Below are 20,169 nucleotides of genomic sequence, written 5' to 3' on the forward strand. Positions count from 1 at the left end.
TCTACTTCCTCTTCCATTCCTTGTTGAATAGTCTTTGATACGTTTAGGTAACGTAAAGCGTTAAAAAGAGGAGAATATATATTGTGCCTATGGTCGGGGGTATGGGCAAATGTGAGAGAAAGAGAGAAAGGTGATAAAAAAGGGGAGAAAAGGAGGAAAAAAAAAATTTAATTAATAAATTTGTATATAATATTTTAAATCTATTTTATTTATTTTATTTTATTATATAAAAATTAGATAATTTTAAAACATATACTTTTTTAACTAATTTTAATTATATCTGTTTATATTTTTTATATTAAAACTAAATGTAAAAAATTTATTTTATTTTAATAATTATTTTAAAATATTTTTTTGTGTTTGATTTATTATAGAAAATGCGAGAAAAGGTTCACTTATTTTAATTTTGTATATAAAAATAAACAAAACAAAAATACATAAATATTTAACTAATTTTTATTTTTATTATTTTTATATTTTTATATTATAACCAAATATAAGAAAATCATTTTACTTGATTTTTTTTTCTTAATAATTTCTTGAAATGAATAAAAAGATATTTTTTTTGTGTTTGATTTGTTATAAAAAAATGAAGAAAAAAAAATGAATTAGAATCTTATATATTTTTAAATTATTTATTTTTTATATAAAAAATAAAATAAGTGAATAAATTTGAAATAACATATAAAATAATTTATTAATTTTAAATATTTTTTATTTTTCTTTATTTTTTATTTTCTCTTGTATTTTCATTTAAATTTTTCATAAATTAAGGCTAGAAATTAATTACAAAATCACTAGAAATGAAGGCTAGAAATTAATTACAAAATCAATAGAAATGAAACAATCCCTTGACCTAAAGATCAATGAATTTAACCATCCTTAAATCAAATGATTACATGAGAGCACAAAATTCCTAGTCTCCAACAAGGTCATAAATATATTTCTATGAAATTAAACAAACCCCTTTAATCATACCACCCACCAAGCAAAAGATTTTGGAAATGGCCCAATTTTTATCTTTGATCTCCTTTTATAATCTTATGTGTGAAGAGAATGAAGACTTGTCACTATCCCCTAAATGGAGTAGTCATGATTAGCCAAGAAAAAGGGCTTTTGACTTTGCCATTATCTTTTACCTATACGTGGACCCAATTATTCTCATGTGTCTCCTTGTTTGCCCATAGCCGGCCCCATCATATGCCCCAACGGTAAAAGAAATTTTTTAAGAGGAGCTATGAAAAGTGAATGAGAGTAAAAGGAAATATGTCATGGATAGCATGATTATATGGAGATAATTAACTAATAGGGAAATGGATAGTGGTTTCCTATAAAATTGGACAATTTTATACTATTGTTTATATAGGGATTGTTAAGAGGTTGGAAAAAGCGAAAAAATAATTATAATTTCTCTTTATATTATATTGATTATGATTCCACTTTTAGCCGATCTCCCATTCTAGTAATTGCAGTCGACAAATTATGTCGCTCCAAAGATCGGTATTATTAAAGCTACTAATTTTAAGGCAAGTATGAGTAAAACTCGTAAGATATTATGATTAGGTTGAATGTGAAACAAAAGTAAAAAATGATCACACCTATGAAATTATATTAAACAACGTATTGATAAGGAATACGATAGTGACAATAGACTCACGCCATAATTTTAAAGATAGAAAAGCTTAACCAAGAAATGTATGACACGATTCAATATAATGATGTTTAATTTTAATTTGCTCAAAATTACGGGGGTAAGAATGTCAATAAATAATACAAGAGTAAAGCAAAGAAACGAGAGCTCTAAACTCATATTCCATATTAATTTGTAATTCAATAATCACAAATCGTAATACCGTTATTTTCCTTGCACTGTTTTTGTTACAATGATATTCGTGAATATCACCAAAGTTTAGGTCTTGATGGATAAATCTCTCGTAATGATGGATTTGAATTTCTTTTTGCTATTAAGTTAGTCTCTTCATCATCAATGGTTGATAGTACAACATGTCTCTTTCCATATCTTATACCATAACCTTTGTTAGTATCTCAATCTAATAATTCAAATGTTTTACCAATCTGTTGAATATTTGTCTGTTTCATGCCTTCAAATTCCCAACATACCATCCTACTATAGAACCCATTTCCTCTTCTTCACATCTATTAACTCTTGAACATAGTTCTTCACCGACTTTTGCATTTGTTTTATTTAAGCATGGTTTTACTATAATAATGCTCCATTACCCACTAATAGTTATTACTATTTTAGAGGAAATATTAACTCTTTTAAAACCCGAAATAGAGGTCAGACAATTATTTTCTTTAAAAATAATGCAAATGCGAAGATTGTTGGCCCACAATAAATGATATCTACATAATGTTGGTAAGTCAATCCTTAAAAAAAATAAATAAATTTAATCGTATTTCATGAATTGTGGCTACTCGAGGACATTAAGTTTATATGGGATGATAAATTATGACATCCGACATTATTATAAATGAAAAGTTTATAACATTCATAAGGGGTAACACCTCTAAGCTTCCCAGACATGCTTTAAAACTACGATGACAATCTAAAATAAATAACATCCATTCATATCAACAAATCATCCATGACATTATTCATTATCTTATCTCTCAAAAAAATTTATTACTATTTTTTTAAACAAACTTTAAAGGGAAAATTACCATTTACCTTAATTGCATCTCATTTTTTTATTTTAAGAAAATGATATCAACATTTCACCAACTTTCATCCATAGCTATTTAAAAAAAAAAAAAATCACAAAATCACAAGAAAAAAAAAGGAAAAAAAAAACATTGCAAAATCAATGACAGCCCGTATTTATTATTATAATTATTATTATTTTCAAAAATAAGAAAAAAAAAACAAATATATCTCTTATTTACATAACTGGAATACTTGAATATATATATATATATATATTTATAAAATCTCAAAAATTAAATCTGAATCCAATTTAATTATTTTTTTCCTCATTTCATTTTACCCACCAGATTCATTTCCTGACTCTGCTAACTTGAAATGAAGAGAAAAACATTTAAAATGTCTCTCTGCCCATATCTTAAGGATTATTCCATTAATAAAGTAAATGTATAAATGCCCAATGCATTTATACATTTATTTTAATTTTTTATTTATTTAAATTTTTTCTTTAATTTTAAGTTACTGTCATATATCTTTTATCGCATTGGCAATGTGCTAAGACTCACTTTTAGTTCAATTGAAGGGTCTACTCAGAAAGCAATTTAAAAAAAGGAAAAAAAAAAAAATGTCAATGTTGAGATGGTCCAGGGAAATTTCATTTCATTTAATTAATTAGCCTGACTTTCTAAGTCATGAGTTGGCAGCTACCATATTTGTTTGCTATATTAAATTTTATAAATTTAAAATAATAATAAGAATAATAATAAATCAAAATACGTTTCCTAACATTTAAAAAAAAAATATTTTTTATTAATAATTTTTTATGAATAAAATTTTATTTACAAAATCTAAAAACATTTGGAATTTATTTTCCAAATAAAATTTTAATAAAAAATTAATCAAACGCGTTTTCTAAATAAAAAACAATATTTTAAACGACCATATCCAAAATTCCTTCCAAATAATTTTTTATCCCCAATCTTTTTATTATCAAATAAAGAAAATTAATATTGAAAAAAATATAAAAAAGAATTAGAAAAGGAATTTTCCTACGTGGCTACCTTTGATTGGCTTTTAATGGTTTTTTTTTTATTAAAATAAAGAAATAAAGAAAGAGGACGTTTCCGGGTCAAATAAATTCTCCGTGTTTGTTTGTTTGTTTGTTTTTTTTTTTGTTTTTTTTAAATTGTGAATAACCCACCCTCTGAATATGGTGTAGAAGAGAAAGGGGTCAGAGACTCAGAGGCCGACCCCCAAACCCCACTACGCCTGTCTTTGAACTCCGTGTTAAGATATATCAAATAAACATGTAATAATGTGACGGTAAACTCGGCCTTTGCATGTGATATTCCCTCTCTCTCCCCTCTTGTCTTCTCTCTCTTTCTCTTCTGTAACGGAGGAGTAGTCATAGTCGTAGTAGTTTATAGCAATTCGGACAACAGGGTTGCAGAGCCAAATCGAAGAACATCGAGATCTTCCTCTCTCTCCGTTTTCTCATTCAATCAACTCCTTCCACTTCGCAATGAAACCGAAAGCAGTTGTCAATCCTCTCGTCACCTTCGAGCACAAGAGGTACTCCGCGCGTTTGCTGCAATTGCTCCATTTTATAGGGTTTTCTCTTTGATCCGTGGATTTTTGTTTCGTTTAATTGTGGATTTTCCCTCTGATTTCGTTTTGAATTGTTCCGATCTCGTTGAATTTGACGGATTTTTCTTTTTTCTTTTCCTTTTTTGAGATTTGGTGAGTGGGGAGTTTTGTGTGTGTTGAGGTTTTTTTTTTTATTTTCGGGTGGAGTGTCAGTGCTTAAGTGAATGATCTTGGTCTGGATTGTGCTTGATTTGTTCGGATTGTATTTTTGGATTTGGATAATGTGTGGAGTGAAAGTCAATTTGAGTGTTGAGTGTGAACTACGGGGGAGTGAGGTGTGAGGATTTGGCGGATTAAGGTTGTTTGGAGGCAATGCCGAGTTCTATGGAGTGTAGAGTTGCGGTTTTGTGCTGAATATTTTGTTGTCCTCTGGCTGATTGTAATTAGATTGACTAGTGGCGAGTGTTTAGTAGATTTTTAGTTCGACTCATTGTTTTTGTGAGATACTGACCTCTGAGTTGATTTGATTTGCAATATGATGGCATTGTGGTGAGTGGATTTTTTTAGCTCAATTCCATGTTTTGTGATGTACTGAGCGAGTTGATTTAATTTGATTTGCAATGTGATTGCATTGAGCTCAGTGTTTAGTACATTTTTAGCTTGATTAGGGTGTTATTTAGTGGAATTTTTAATTCAGTTCCATGTTCTGCGATAATTGATATACTGAACTCTGAGTTGATTTGATTTGTAACGCGATTGAATTGTTCTCCATGTTTAGTTGAATTTTAGCTTGATTAGGGTGTTTAATTTAGTGGACTTTTAGCTCAATTTTTTTTGTGTTATGCTGAACTCTGAGTTGATTTCATATGATCTGCAATGTGATTGCACTGTGCTCAGTATTTAGTTGATTTTTAGTTTGAAATAAAATAAATTTTGAGTTTATTTGGTGTGTAATGTCATCGTACTCACTTTTTACTAGCTTCTTGGTTTGATTTGGTCATCTGTATTTGACTGAATTTGGAGTTCATTTGATTTACCATATGATGGTATTGTACTGTATTGTAGATTTTTTTCAGTTTAATTCATGGCTTGCATTAGACTGAATATTGATTTGACTTGGTTTGCCATGTTACTGGAACTTTGTTGATTTTACTACTGAGTGCTGTGACTGGGAGGAATTAATTGGCATTGTTCTGAACAGGGATGCATATGGATTTGCAGTCAGACCACAGCATTTACAAAGATACCGAGAATATGCTAATATCTACAAGGTTTATCTGCTTAGTTTTCTTCTTTATAATTCTCAACTCTTTTTTTGGTTGCTGAGAATCTGAGAAAAGAAAAGACAATTTATGTTTATCTTGTTTTAATTCCTAAAAATATTGAACCTTACCTCAACTAACTTGTTTAGTTGTTTAGATATGGCTGAGTGGAGGTCTTTTCTTTGAAATAATTAGTGAAACCCAGCAATGAAAACTTCAAGCAACCAAAATGGTGCAAAAAGGGAAAAAGAATTAAGAAAAAAATGAATTCATAAAAATAATTAGCATTTGCTAATGTTTTACACTGGGACTTTCAGGAGGAAGAGGAAGAACGATCTGAAAGGTGGAACATCTTCCTGGAACAGCAAGCAGAGTCTGCTCAGCTGCCTGTAAATGGTTTATCAGCTGATGAACATAACAAGGCATTGCATGGTGAAGCTACGGAGAAGGATGTAGATGCTAATCCAGAGAAAGTGGTTCAGAAACTTGGTTCTGATGATTCAAACGAAAATGTTACAGAAAAGGAGTCACAAGGAGTAGCAGAGACAAAAACCCACAGGATCCAGATCTGGACTGAGATTAGAACATCCCTTCATGCAATTGAGGAAATGATGAGTACTCGTGTAAAAAAGAGGAGAGATTCATCAAAAAATGAGAAAGAAACTGGACTTGGAAAGCATCATGCTCTGTTGAAGAGGCTAGATCATTAAAAGGTGCGTCAGAAGAGGACTCTGAGGACGAGTTCTATGATGTGGAGAGGTCAGACCCAGTCCAAGATGTCCCTTCAAGTGACAGTTCGAATGCCTCTGCAACAGCTTCTGCTGGTGACGTGGTCCCTCTGGAAACCTCATTTCCTTGGAAAGAAGAGCTGGAGTGCCTTGTTCGAGGGGGAGTGCCAATGGCTCTCAGGGGGGAGGTAATGCATAAACTACTAAACTCTTGCATTTCTTTTGCTCATGGCACTCATTTCTTGGATGATAAGCTTCATGCTTGCAATAACAGCTTTGGCAAGCTTTTGTGGGTGTGAAGGCACGCCGAGTAGAGAGGTATTATCAAGAGCTGCTAGCTTCAGAACATAATGTTGGCAATAAAGTGGAGCAGGATAGCTCACAAACAGACAGCCTCACTGATGGGCCAATAAAGGACTCTTTAACTGTAACTGAGAAATGGAAAGGGCAGATTGAGAAGGTCATTACATGCATATGCTTTGAAATTTAGTACTCAATTTCTTTGATTTTCAGGTGTTGCCTTTGTTAAATCCAAAAATCTCAAGTCATTGTTACTAATTTCTAAATGCAGGATTTACTGATAAAAAAAAAAAAAATTTCTAAATGCAGGATTTGCCTCGAACATTCCCAGGTCATCCTGCTCTAGATGAGGATGGTAGAAATGCTTTGAGGCGTTTACTTACGGCATATGCTCGACACAACCCCTCTGTAGGGTACTGTCAGGTAATTGGATTGGAAGGAGTTTATGTGGTTAATTGTTTTTATGGTTGGAAAATAGAGTTACTTTCTTGCAAAATTTGTGTCATGCAAAATTGATATAGTACAGTAGCTGAACAATCCATGACACAAAAAGCAAATGGAGACCAGTTGGTGAACGTGCTTGGTGAACGTGCTTCCATGGTTAAAATTTGGTTATTTACAGAGCAAAACTAATTCATAAATATTAACCGGAGTTCAATGTATTCGTCTAAATTTATTTGTTTGCCTATCATAAAAAAGAAAAGAAAAGAAAAGAAAAAACAGGAGTTCAATGTGCTGGAAGAATCTCATAATGAAACAGAGTTCTCTTTTCAAATGTAAACTGTCAGATTACATTCTGCAAAAATGTTACAAGTTACCATTCACTCTTTCCAACCTTGAATCTGATTGAATGGTGATGGGCTTAATCATGTAGCCTCATCTTCCATGAAGGATAGTTTAGTTCTAGAATCTGGTAACACAGATATTCAGATGATTGGAGTGAAGCTTTAATTTTTGTATTATAAACTAGTGAACTGTGTGTTCAGACCATAGGTTGAGTTTCAGTGGATTTGATCATGTAAATGAATAACTGATTATGACTGGGCATCAGCTCACAATCTGCTAGTACAATAACTTCCACTAGACTGTCTGGTATCTGATAGTAAGTTACTTTTGCTTTATAGAATCATTCGATTTTTAGCTTAGGTAATCCATGAGTTTCACAAGTTATAGCATGATAACAGAACGGGCAGTTATGTGGAATACATCTTGTTGAGAAAGAAGCAATTTACAGTCTGAGTTATATGGACCATCAGAAAATACTCTCTAAAGCAAGTAGCCAATTTTTTCTGGTGTTCATTTCATAATGTTCAATTTATTGTTACTTGCAATTTTAAGAACTAGACCAGGAGTCATCAAGATGAACAAGTCTGGGGTTGGTCCAATCTAGTTCAACTGGAAAATTGAACTAATTCTTCGTATGATTTCACTGTTATAAACACATTTATGCACTCATAACACTTTCCACCATCTTTTCTGTATGTGTATGTTGATTAAAAAGGAAAAGGCTAGGGCAAGACATTGGTTGTTCATAGCTGTCCTACAGTTACAAATATTTGTGATGGTACCTAATGCACTGTAAGACGTATCCCTAGAAAAAGAATCCAAACTACCTGTTAGTGGGCTCTCACAAATTTGTGCAAAAGCCAGAAGGCTGCACAGAGGGTAGTGCAGACCAAAATGCTGCAGCAGGTTCAACGGGCCCCTTTTAGGGCACATGTGGAGACCATAAGAGACCTAAGGCCTAGACTGTCACTTGCTTGCGAGGCTTGTGGAACCAGTAAGCCTAGCTAACTGTTCCATCATGCAAGAAGTGACATTTGTACCCTTGCATCAGCTCCATATGATACATTCATTGTCTTTTTCTAGATTAAACCTGCTCTGCGTTTCTCAAATAACCAGTAGAAAAAGGTGTATATGTTCTAACATATGTTAAAGGCCAGAGAGATGGCACAATTCTTTAGGTGACTTTTTTATCTTGTCAGCACAGAAACCAGTTGGTGGCATTATTGGATGATAGCAATATGTTCTCTTGTTGTTGCACATTTCTTTGACACCCTATTATTTCAATTCAAGCTCAATGGATGAGCTTCATGCCATTTTTAGCAGATTTTTTTACTTAATTCTGTGGTGGACTTTTGTCTCTTCCAACATGTTTTGAGATGTTAGTCCTTACTAAACATGGTTGAAGTGCATGATTTGTGTGCAAAGAGAACACTTGTACTGTAAAACCTTTTAGCATTGTTACCTCTAGTATTGCTAACAAATTCACCTACCTATAATTTTTTTCTTTATTAGATTTGCATTTTATGTTTTATCATAAACAACAAAAATTCCAACAAATGAAAAGAAGGCACAGGGAAGGATGAGATATCCTTCAAAGAGAGAAGATCTGATCAAAAGAAGCAAAATAAAATGTGGAGGGGTGGCAACCATGAAGCATATTAGCAAAAACAACAATGAGAAATAGCTCCAACAGGTGCCAAAAACCAAAACAAAGATCAAGTACCAAGATGAGTAAGGAGGATAGATGCCCCAACAGAATCCTCCCTGCTGGAAGAGCCATGCTTAGCCAAAGAATCTGCTAACTAGTTTTGTTAAACTTGCAATTTCAGTGATTTATGATATATTATCAAGTTTCTGATAAGAAAAATGATATATTATCAAGTTCACTATACAGAAAGAGGCTTGGACATGTGAGTCCGTCCAATAAATTTCTGTTTTACTACGTGTTCTTTTTGTTCTGCAGATATAAGTAATATTTCCAATTGTTAACAGTTTATTTTACTGAATGAATTTAAACTTTCTTGGAATACCGATGTCTCCTTTTCTGATCTTGTTGGTCTCAATGAATGTGCAGGCCATGAATTTCTTTGCAGGCTTATTACTACTCCTCATGCCTGAAGAAAATGCTTTCTGGTAGGTTTGTGAACTCATTTAATATGATATTGTTTCAATATTGATAGTAGAATTATTTGTGGAAGACTGGTTGGACCTGATTCAGTGTCATAACTCCAAATTTTTCCTCTTCTATTACTTCTATGAAGAATACAAGACAAAATATTCTGTCTATGCATTATTATACATGCATGCATACCCACATAGATACATACATAAATATACATATATATGTGTGTGTGTGTGTGTGTGTGTGTGTGTGTGTGTATGGTAATAATGATTAATATGCTTAATATACTCTGGAATTATGTAAATTACTCAGGGCTTTGATGGGCATTATTGATGACTATTTTGATGGCTATTATTCAGAGGAAATGATAGAGTCTCAGGTAATATGTGCTATTCTCTGTTTTGGTTTCAGTTTCTTTACAATCTCATTATTTACTTGTTTATTTATTTGTTTTTGGGTTTCTCTTTCCTCAAACTAGATGTATTTTTCAAGATGTGCAAACTGCTCAGGTGAACAACTGCAGAGAGACATGTAAATATTTATTTTTCTTAAGCTTTTGTGTTTGTTCAGGTGGATCAACTTGCTTTTGAGGATTTGGTGCGAGAGAGACTACCTAAATTGGGTTTGTTTCTTGTTGCATATTTTATTATCGTTGCTCTTTTCCAATTATTATTTTTTCTTTATATGAGGCATTTTGGATGGCTTCTTATTTCACCTTTGTGTCATGTGCAGTTAATCACCTGGATTTTCTGGGAGTGCAGGTGGCATGGGTTACTGGACCGTGGTTTCTTTCCATTTTTATGAATATGCTTCCATGGGAAAGTGGTCAGTCTCCATCATGGCTTATATAGAAATTAGATGTTATTTGGGGCCTACATTGCATTTAAAATCTATTTATATTTCTTTGATTTATGGCCATCTCACTAATCTTAGCATTCTCATTGTCATGATTGCATTCATAATGTCTTGGTTACAAGCTTATGGGTTTTGATGGCTTTCTCCTGACTTCAGTTCTCCGGGTCTGGGATGTGCTTCTTTTTGAAGGAAACCGTGTCATGCTATTTAAAACAGCACTTGCTTTGATGGAGTTATATGGTACTGGGTAAAAAACATTTAATTACCGTGATATTCTTCAGGATAATCAATATGGATTTAATACTATGTAGGGTATCTTTTTACAGAATGTAATTTTGTTCAGTTTCTTGTAGGACCTGCTTTGGTTACCACTAAGGATGCTGGAGATGCAGTTACTCTGCTGCAGTCACTGGCTGGCTCAACATTTGATAGCAGTGAACTTGTCTTGACTGCTTGCATGGGTTACCAAAATGTAAATGAAGCCAGACTACAAGAGTTGAGAGATAAACATCGAGCCGCTGTAATAGCTGCAGTAGAGGAGAGATCGAAGGGGCTTAGAGCTTGGAGGGACTCAAAGGGTCTTGCACATAAGCTATATGGTTTCAAGCATGATCCAGGTTCACTAGCGATGGATGCAAACCAAGCAGAACAAGTGGTTGATTCACAGGCAAATGGTGATATGTCTCATATGGAGCCTGGGTCTGCTAATGTGGATGGCTTTCTTATTGGTCTGACTGAGAATGTAGAGATAGATTCTGTTCCAGATCTTCAAGAACAGGTAGCTTATTTGTTTCTTAAACACAACATGTTCTTCTTTCTGGAAAGTAATGAAGTTAAATATTTGTGATGTGCTCTACTAAGTCTCATGTATAGAACTTCAAGTGAAAAAATATCAGTGCATGGATGACAGCATTTCTGGCTTTTTTACTTTTTAGAATGGAAAAAATACACATATCTGGGATACAGTCCTTTCCCATTTCATTTTGGAAATTTACTTGTTTTCCTTTATATTTATGTTTCTATTGCATTTCTAAGTGGCATAAATTAGCCTGGGTGTGAAGTGTCTGATACCTAGAGGCAATTCATTTCTAAGGGAGGAAGACTCACTCTTATCCGGAGTACTTTGGCGAGCATGCCAACTTACCTTATGTCACTATTGCGCATGCCAAGAGTGGTTAAGTTAAGACTTGAGAAAATTCAAAGGGATTTTCTTTGGGGAGGGGGAGCGTTGGAGAAGAGGCCCCATCTTGTTAAGTGGGCTGTTGTTTGTACTCACAAAAAGATGGGTGGATTGGGGATTAGAAATCTCTCCATTCTTAATAGCCCTCTTGTGCAAATGGAGTTGGCGTTATGCGGTTGAAAGAGATTCATATTGGAAGCTTATTATTAGTACGAAGTATGGGGTGGAAAGAGGAGGGTGGAGCACTTGTGGGGCTAGGGAGGGCCATGGGGTTGGGCTTTGGAAGGAAATAAGCAAGGAAGGGTTGCTATTGCACAATAATGTATCTTTCTCGGTGGGGGATGGTAAAAGGGTGAGGTTTTGGAAAGATATTTGGTGCGGGAACACCCCCCTTTGTGAGGCTTTCCCCTCTTTGTTTGATTTAGCGGGTTCTAAAGATGCGTGGGTTGCGGACTATTGGGATCCAATGGGGGAAGTGGGAGGGTGGTCTCCACTTTTCCTTAGACCCTTCAACGATTGGGAGGTGGAGGAGGTGGAGAGACTTCTATCGTCCATTCAAGGGAAGAGGTTGGATGCTGATGGGGAGGATAGGATGCAGTGGAGAGGGACAAAAAACGAGATTTTCACTGTAAAATCTCTTAACAAGTCTCTTGATCATAGCGGTGCAGTCTCGTTTCCGGGTAATATCATTTGGAGTCCATATGTTCCTTCAAAGGTGAGTTTTTTTGCTTGGGAAGCTTCTTGGGAGAAGGTCCTTACTCAAGATCAGCTTAAGAGGAGGGGCTGGATCTTAGCCAATAGATGTTGTTTGTGTTGCGTTGAAGAGGAAACGATAAACCATATTCTTGTTCACTGTTCTAAGACGAAGATTTTGTGGGATCTTTTGCTTTCTCTTTTTGGGGTCAATTGGGTGTTGCCGTTTTCGGTGAGAGACACTCTACTAAGTTGGTATGTCTCTTTTAAGGACAAGAATCATAGAAAGGTTTGGCGGGCAGCTCCTCTCTGTTTATTTTGGACAATTTGGAAGGAAAGAAATAGGATAGTCTTCGATAATGAGGCTTTGTCCACTCAAAGATTGAAAAACTCATTTGTTTGTAATCTCTTATCCTGGGCTAATTCTTCTATAGGTGTAGGCCCTTTATCTTTGTTTACCTTTGTGGATTGGTTGGGTTCTTGTTGAGGGCCGGTGAGTGCTTGCGTTTTTGTTGCTTGTTTTAGGTGTCTCTTGTATACTCCCTGTATGCTATGGGTTGCCTTTCAAGCTCCCTTTTTCTAATATATCTTTGTGCTTTTGCCTATCAAAAAAAAAAAAAAAAGTGTCTGATACCTAGAGCTATTTTTTTTTATCAGAAACAAAAAATTCTTCGATCAGGAACTTGAAGTTTGTGGCAAGGATGAGAAATCCTTCCCAGATACACATACTCTGATCAGAAGAATATATAGTGACCATCATATCATGTGTTTAATATCATAATGAAGATTGGTAAATTTAATGTCAAATTGTTTCTGTGGAAAGTCTCAATTGAAAACTCCTGATTGGTATGAAGCGAATAATGATATGGTAGAACAAAACCAAAGAGAACCTGGAATTTCCAAAATGTATATGATTTGCATTGAACTTATCTATCGTGAAACTTCTAACTCCAAAATAAAGTTACAAGTTTAAGTGTGAAACTGCTTCTGGGTTGAATTGATCATCTCTGCTGAAAGAATGAAGGAAAACTACAGGGATTAAATATTGTTCCTACTCAGTCTTCTCAAGGTTAGTTTTTACTCAAAAATGCTGTGTTTCCAATACTAGAAAACCTTGAGAAAACTTTCATTGTGGAGGAAAGGGGTATATCAGCAATTGCATAGATGTTATTGTCTCTCTTGTTAGGACATAAATATCTTGCCATGTATTTAATATTTTTAACTTGTAATTAGATGGAAAATTAAAAGACAATCCTCTCATGAACTTCAAATTTTGATGTATGAATTATGTTGCAGGTGAGGTGGTTGAAGGTTGAATTATGTAAGCTGCTGGAAGAGAAAAGATCTGCTCTGCTCAGGTTAGCATTTTCATTGTGGTGTGCAGCTACTTGTAAATTTAGGTTTGCATCATGCCTTACAAGTCTTTGGTGTCGACATCACTGTCTCTGTCATTATATAAGCCAGATGTGATATAGCTTATCTAATGCATGATGATGTAGAAAACAAACTTTTGAGTATTTTAGGGTTGCAACTCACTGCCACTAAGAGAGTCTGCCACAACTTGTATTTCAATTCACTATTTGGAGGCATGTTGTTTCTTCGTACCAAAGGAATATCCTTACCCAACTTAGCAATGCCTGGAAATAAAGTCTTGCAAATTGAGTAAAGCTTGAGTTGGAATTGGGATTTGCTTTTAGGTCTAGGGGGTATAAAGAATAAATGGGATAAAGAAAAGGACAGCTCCCTAGACTAATAGCTAGATTTGCAGTTCAACAAATTTACAATATCTTCTATGCCAACTTTTAATTTCCTTAGATTCACAACCATGATCTGACTTCATATCAGCATGCATCTTAACTTTGCAAGAGTGCAAGAGCCTCATAAACTGGGAGAGTAGTGCCCACAAAATGAAAAAAACGCCGACTTACAAAAGAGAAATATGGTAGTTAATGTCTCTGAGCTCCAGTTTGGAGCTGTCATAAAATTCATTTCTGGAGTAATTTTGTTTTGTATGTCAATGGGATGTATTATGGTGAACATTTTCCTAATACTTTATTGATATTTGATATTGTTTCTGTTTTTTCTTGATGCATTATTTATATGCTCAACATTGCTACCTTATCCTTTTTTTCTTTTTCTTTTTCTCTTTTTTTTTTTCCAGAGCTGAGGAGCTGGAGACAGCATTGATGGAGATGGTCAAACAAGATAATCGGCGGCAATTGAGTGCAAGGGTACATGTGAAGCACTTTTTACACATTATAGTTTATTATCATCTTCATTTTGGATCTGAGGCATGGCTGTTGGGTGTGCTCTGCTATACTTGACTGTTGTTCAGTCACATGCCACATTAAAAGAAGCCTGTGCTTGCGTGTCTTTGGAGTTGAGATGCGCTTCTCTCTCTCTCTGATTTCACACACATGAAACAGATGGCTTCGTAATATGTGAGATGATGTAGTATAGTATAATGTTGCATCACTTGAGACCATAGCAAAAAGTTTAATTAGTATTGCTGATGAGAATGAATCTCCAAGATATACATCAAGAAAGAGAATTGGTATTAGTTGCAATTAAAGGAGTAGCATTACTCGGAATTGAATTAGGAGTAGTATCTGTTGAAGTTAATTAGGAGTAGCCAATATAGAATCATAATTAAATTATAGAAGAATTAGAATTAGAGTCATAATAAATTATTAGAATCCTAGTAAACTTTGGATTTCTTAGAGAAACCTATAAATAAGGCTAATTGATATAAATCAAAGTAATGGATTGATGTTCTTGCATATTTTGCAATTCTCAATTGTGAGACTCCTAGAGGCCTTAGTAAGATTCCAAAGTTTCTATCCTCTTCTTCTTATCTTCTTTCTCTATATTTTTTTTATTTTATTTTTCTCTACCAAAATTTTTATTCCTTGGTCCTCTCCTTAAATTCTAAAAATAAAAACCTTAGCCCACCTTTTTAAGTGTAGGCAACCATCCTAGGGTTCTCCTAAATCAATTTCCATACATAAAAACTTTATGGTTCAAAAGAGTTCAGCTGGGTTCCTGGTATAATGGCTTGCAATCCATAGAGGTTCAGATCTGATTTCTGGGCTAGGTCCTTTGACCTTTTCCTTGTTGGATGTGTTTCATTTATTGCTATTAATATTAATATTTGGTTAGGGTTTTGCTGAAAGTCTCCATAATCTTTCTATAATTTAGGCATCTATGTCTTTTAAGATTTGCTAGAAACCTGTTGTAAACTACATTTGTCTTGGGACTTTTTCAGAAGGACACAGATAAAGTCAATTCTACTCACCTAAGCTTCAATCCTAACCAACTGGGTCAGCTTAACTAATCCTTTTTGACAACCAACTTTCTTTGGAGCTGATTTTTTCTTAGGATCCATGGCAATCACGTCTCATTGCCTCTGTTCACATCCTTTTGGCCCACCTCTTTTGTTTTTGGTACCTTCAACTTTAATCAATCACTGCTTACTGGTGTATTTATGTGCTTCTGCTTCACATAGCTGAACCATCTTAAACAACAGGTACTTATCATCTCTTCAATTGGTGTCACCTCCACATTCTTGCAAATGCACTCATTTCTTATCTTACCTATTCTCATATTGCCACTCTTTTATCTTGACATAAAAAGATGGATAGACCGGTATAAAGATTTATATATAGCGACAAGGGATTGTTAATTTTAATAATTTAGTGATTAGCATGTGTTCTGTAATCGGGCTTATATTGATCGAGGGAATGCAAAAACATTTTCATTAATCTAGATCGTTACTCAGAGGCTGAGTTCCTATTGATTCTTCTTTCAACTTTTGTTTATTGAATTCTCTCTCCTTGGAATTCCTTTTAAGTCATTTAAATTGCACTCTGAATATCTGCTTGTGGTCTCCAGGTTGAACTGTTGGAGCAAGAGGTTTCTGAACTCAGGCAGGCCCTTGCTGATAAGCAGGAACAAGAGCATGCTATGCTTCAGGTTGCAATTTTTATGCCATTCCAAGGGCTCATTTCTGAAAGATGCTTTGTACCTTATCTTGTTATGGGCTTGTCATAGTAATTATGATATCATTTGTTTTATAGGTATTGGTGCGGGTAGAGCAAGAACAAAAGTTAACTGAAGATGCTCGCAGGTTTGCTGAGCAAGATGCTGCAGCCCAGAGATATGCTGCTCAAGTGCTTCAGGTTATTTATTTATTTATTTAATGTCTTTGGAATGCCAAGGTGGACAATTTCTACATTATGTCCTATCCTTGGAGAATTAGTTCATAAATGAATTTGCTTATGCATGGAATTTCGCCAATTATTTCAGGTTGAATTTTATAATAAGTTCAGTTATGTTCCATATATTGTTGATTGAAGAAAGCTATTATACTCTTCAACGTAAATGGTGATTTTTTTATTCCTGTTAATTGTGAATCATTATTGCTATTGTTGGTACTGGATCTTCTCTTAATTTTTTGCAGTCAAGAAGAGGAACTCTATTAGCCATTTCCAGATGAGCCCTTTATTGAGCTTGCTTCTCTATGTTCCTTTTTATAGACTTTCAAATTATGTATTGTACCTTCAGCTTTAGACCTTCCTAGGGCAGTGCATCAAAGCTCATTGTATTTGTTCTGTAATGAACTTCTGCTGGGTGAAAAACATAATTTCCTTTTGAACTATTGTTACTACTTCTGGTTTTGTTGGACTTCCTCTCTTTTAGTTGCCATATCGATGTTCCTAACTTGACTAAGCTGATTCTGTCAAATGTAAATATGTTTTGGTCCAAACATTCTTCTCCACAAGTGAAATATGTTTTAGTCTCATGTTAATTGTATCACTGTCAACAATATAAAGGTCATATAATCCTTGTTTCTGTATGGTTATACCATCAGTAAAGGACCCTTTTATTAGGTCAACTTGCTTATATATTTATACTTGCATTAGTGTGAATATTTTTTTGATTACCATCTTAGGTCAAGCTCTTATTTTACTGCTATGTTTATAAACTGGTCCCTTCTGCAAGATGATACTGGTAATTAATCACCTTATTCTTTCTGCAGAAAAGTGTTTTTGGAGCTTGCTCCATTCTTAGCCTGTTAGCGTCCTTTTAGTGGGTATCTAGAATTCTAGATGGTAGTTTCTTCACAGCTTTCCACATCAGATCCCTATGATCACAGTTGGAAGCAACCTCTTACCATTTGACACCTCTCCAATGGCCATGAATTGCAATTCTTTCCAAACATTGCTTCAAACATCCTAAATGAGCATAGTATCTCAACTTTGAGCTAAAAGGGAAAAATCTCAACTTCGAATAAAGTCTTGTCATGCTTTATATCATAGGCAGATTGTAAATGAAACTTGACACAAGGACCTCTATGAGAACCCTCAATCAGCCAAGCTGTTTGCATTGTCAGGGGAAACCTAATAAGGATTCCATTGACAATTCAAAGCAAAAGGAGAAAGGGAAAAGTGGGGTCAAGTAAGTTAATCCCATTCTTTCTTGCTTGAAGCCCCTAAAGTGCCTGTGGTTATTTCACACCCAAAGGGTATGTGGAGGAAACACCAGTGAATAAAATGTCTTCACTCTTCACCTTAAATATTTTAAAGGAGTTTTGGCTATTTTAGGTTTTCAAGGCATAGTTATCCAATTAGTGTTTCTTTTTTTTCCTCCTTAAATTAGGGTTCAGAGAGAAGTCTATAGGCATCTATTGGTTTGGTGTCCAATGATAAATTGAAAATAGGGAAAGGATCCAAGGTTTCTGCTCTAAGTGCAGGCACCAGGCTAAAAGAATCCTTAGTAGTATAATTCTATAACTAATAATCTATTATGTCCTACCATCATCATTTCCATGTTATATATATGAATATGTCTATGTGTGTATATGTATATGTTCATATGTATGTGAATGTGTCTTTATATGTGGAGAAATTTAACTCCATCTTGAGCTAATGTGATTTTCTCAAGAGGTCGTTGTATCAAATTCCTTTTCTTCCTATTTGCTTTATATCCATATTCTCTAATGACATGTGTCAAGTTCTAAATGCTCCTAGTAAGGTAATTACATGTAATTCGCTGATGGAATAGTTTTATTACCACTTCAATGCACAATGGTAGACCCTGTTTTCCTGAATCTTTCCTTTGATTGCTTCATTTTGTATCTTATTTCTGCTGCTACAATCACTATATTTGTGCAGGAAAAATATGAAGAGGCGATCGCTTCTCTTGCTCAGATGGAAAAGAGGGTGGTTATGGCAGAAACAATGTTAGAAGCTACCTTGCAATACCAAACTGGGCAAGTTAAAGCACAGCCTTCTCCCCGGTATGTTGTCAACTTTGCCGATAAAGATTTCTTCCTCTGTGCAGTTTCATCTTTGTTATTGACTAGATGAATCTATCACTGTGTTCAATAGCTGTTGTGATTAATACTCCAACTAAGTGTTTTTTATATAAATTTTCATAATTATTTTTTTGTTTTATTTCCTTTCTTTCAACCATCAGTTGTGTACACAATGCCATTCCCATGAAAAAGGCATGAGTACAGGCTCAATTCTTGTTTTGATTATGTTATGCCTTCATTGATCGGTGGGTTTCCTATAATAAAATGAGTTTTGATTGTAGATCACATCAAGATTCCTCATCAGCACGAAGCAATCAAGAAACACCTCAAGAACTGCCCACAAGAAAGATTGGATTACTATCTAGACCATTTACGCTTGGCTGGCGTGACAGGAACAAGGTTAGTTTTTGTACCAATTCTCCATTTGAATTCAAGGATTCCTCTTTGATGCTGCTCAGTGAACATAACTGATTATAACGTAAACTGTGTTCATGGATCCGATTTTCCTCTTATATTATCTTTAGAAAGAAATATAGAGGATGCCAATTGAAAGATGATATAAATCATGCTCTATTGAATGCTTTTTATTATGAAACTAGTTCTAAAATAGCAAAACCATTAAAATGCTATAGGGAACAAAGTAAACTCGTTCCAATCCTATATAAAATAAAACGGATCCATTCTAGAAAGGAATATGTTACTGAACTCAGATTTAAAACCCTTGTAAATCTAAGGTACCCTTTAGTGGATTTTCCAGCCATATTATTTTTAGATCACCCCATATATGCATTTGATTTGCCCTATTAAGATTGCTAATTCAAACCTAATGACTGCAACAGGGGAAACCTGCTAGTGAGGAGGTGAGCGATGCAAAGCCTACAAATGAGGTAGAGAATCCAAGCGCCCAGCAGGTAGAGAGTCCAAGCACCCAGCAGAAAGACGCAAATGGCCTTGAAGTGCAGGAGAAACAGTAGAGAGAGGGAGCGAGATGAAGGTTAATTATTTGGAGACCCATATAAATTCCCTATTTTACAGCCTCAAATTCTCGTATATGCTGTCTGTCTCATCGGCCTAGGAGATGCACGCTTGTGTATCAATGCCAGCTGGGGGGAGCAGAGCAGCATAAATATAGCTCCCTTATTTCTTAATCCCTTTTCTTTTTCTATATAGCACCAAACATAAAAGCTCAGATCCATCCATTGTTTGTTCATTAACTGGTAATAATAATAATAATAGTGTAGAGGAGAGAAGAGGAGAGAGAATGTAGCAGAAACATGGGGATTCATGGTTAAAGCAACTGTATAATCTTTGCCTGCTTTATTCTATCACCCTTCTCATTTATCTAATTTTTTTTTTTGTACTTTTTTCTTTTCTCATCCTGGTGGCTAGTAGTAGGACTTAATGGTATTAATTGGTTTCTTTATTTTCCTCTTTATTGGGGAATATAACTTTAAAGTGATTCGAAATTTGGACTCACAGGGCATTGAAGCATATGAAGACTTTGGGTTACAATCGTGGTACATGGTAAGAAAAAGTCAGATAGTCATTTTTTATGATTTAAATTTTATTTAATCTTTAATTTTAGGACGTGAAATAAAAGATTGAATCAGGACGAAGCTTTCGGCGCTGGATCCAATGTTTTTATTAAAATTAAGAGTTCATATAAAAATTTACA

General features: G+C 34.5%; 1 protein-coding gene across 1 annotated transcript; it reads left to right on the plus strand.

The window, feature by feature from the left end:
* Positions 1 to 3,908: 3,908 nt before the first annotated feature.
* Positions 3,909 to 19,835, plus strand: LOC117928139 (TBC1 domain family member 8B). Its single transcript, XM_034848006.1, is given in 19 exon segments — positions 3,909 to 4,237; positions 5,454 to 5,523; positions 5,832 to 6,177; positions 6,180 to 6,430; positions 6,517 to 6,702; positions 6,852 to 6,965; positions 9,403 to 9,461; positions 9,763 to 9,829; positions 10,021 to 10,072; positions 10,183 to 10,275; positions 10,462 to 10,545; positions 10,659 to 11,083; positions 13,475 to 13,536; positions 14,340 to 14,409; positions 16,070 to 16,150; positions 16,255 to 16,356; positions 18,352 to 18,476; positions 18,776 to 18,893; positions 19,334 to 19,835. Coding segments are annotated over 19 exon segments (2,490 nt in total). The 5' UTR covers positions 3,909 to 4,187; the 3' UTR covers positions 19,469 to 19,835.
* Positions 19,836 to 20,169: the final 334 nt, after the last annotated feature.

The sequence above is a fragment of the Vitis riparia genome, chromosome 13 (genome assembly GCF_004353265.1).
Source record: "Vitis riparia cultivar Riparia Gloire de Montpellier isolate 1030 chromosome 13, EGFV_Vit.rip_1.0, whole genome shotgun sequence".
In the NCBI taxonomy this organism is placed as follows: Eukaryota; Viridiplantae; Streptophyta; class Magnoliopsida; order Vitales; family Vitaceae; genus Vitis; species Vitis riparia.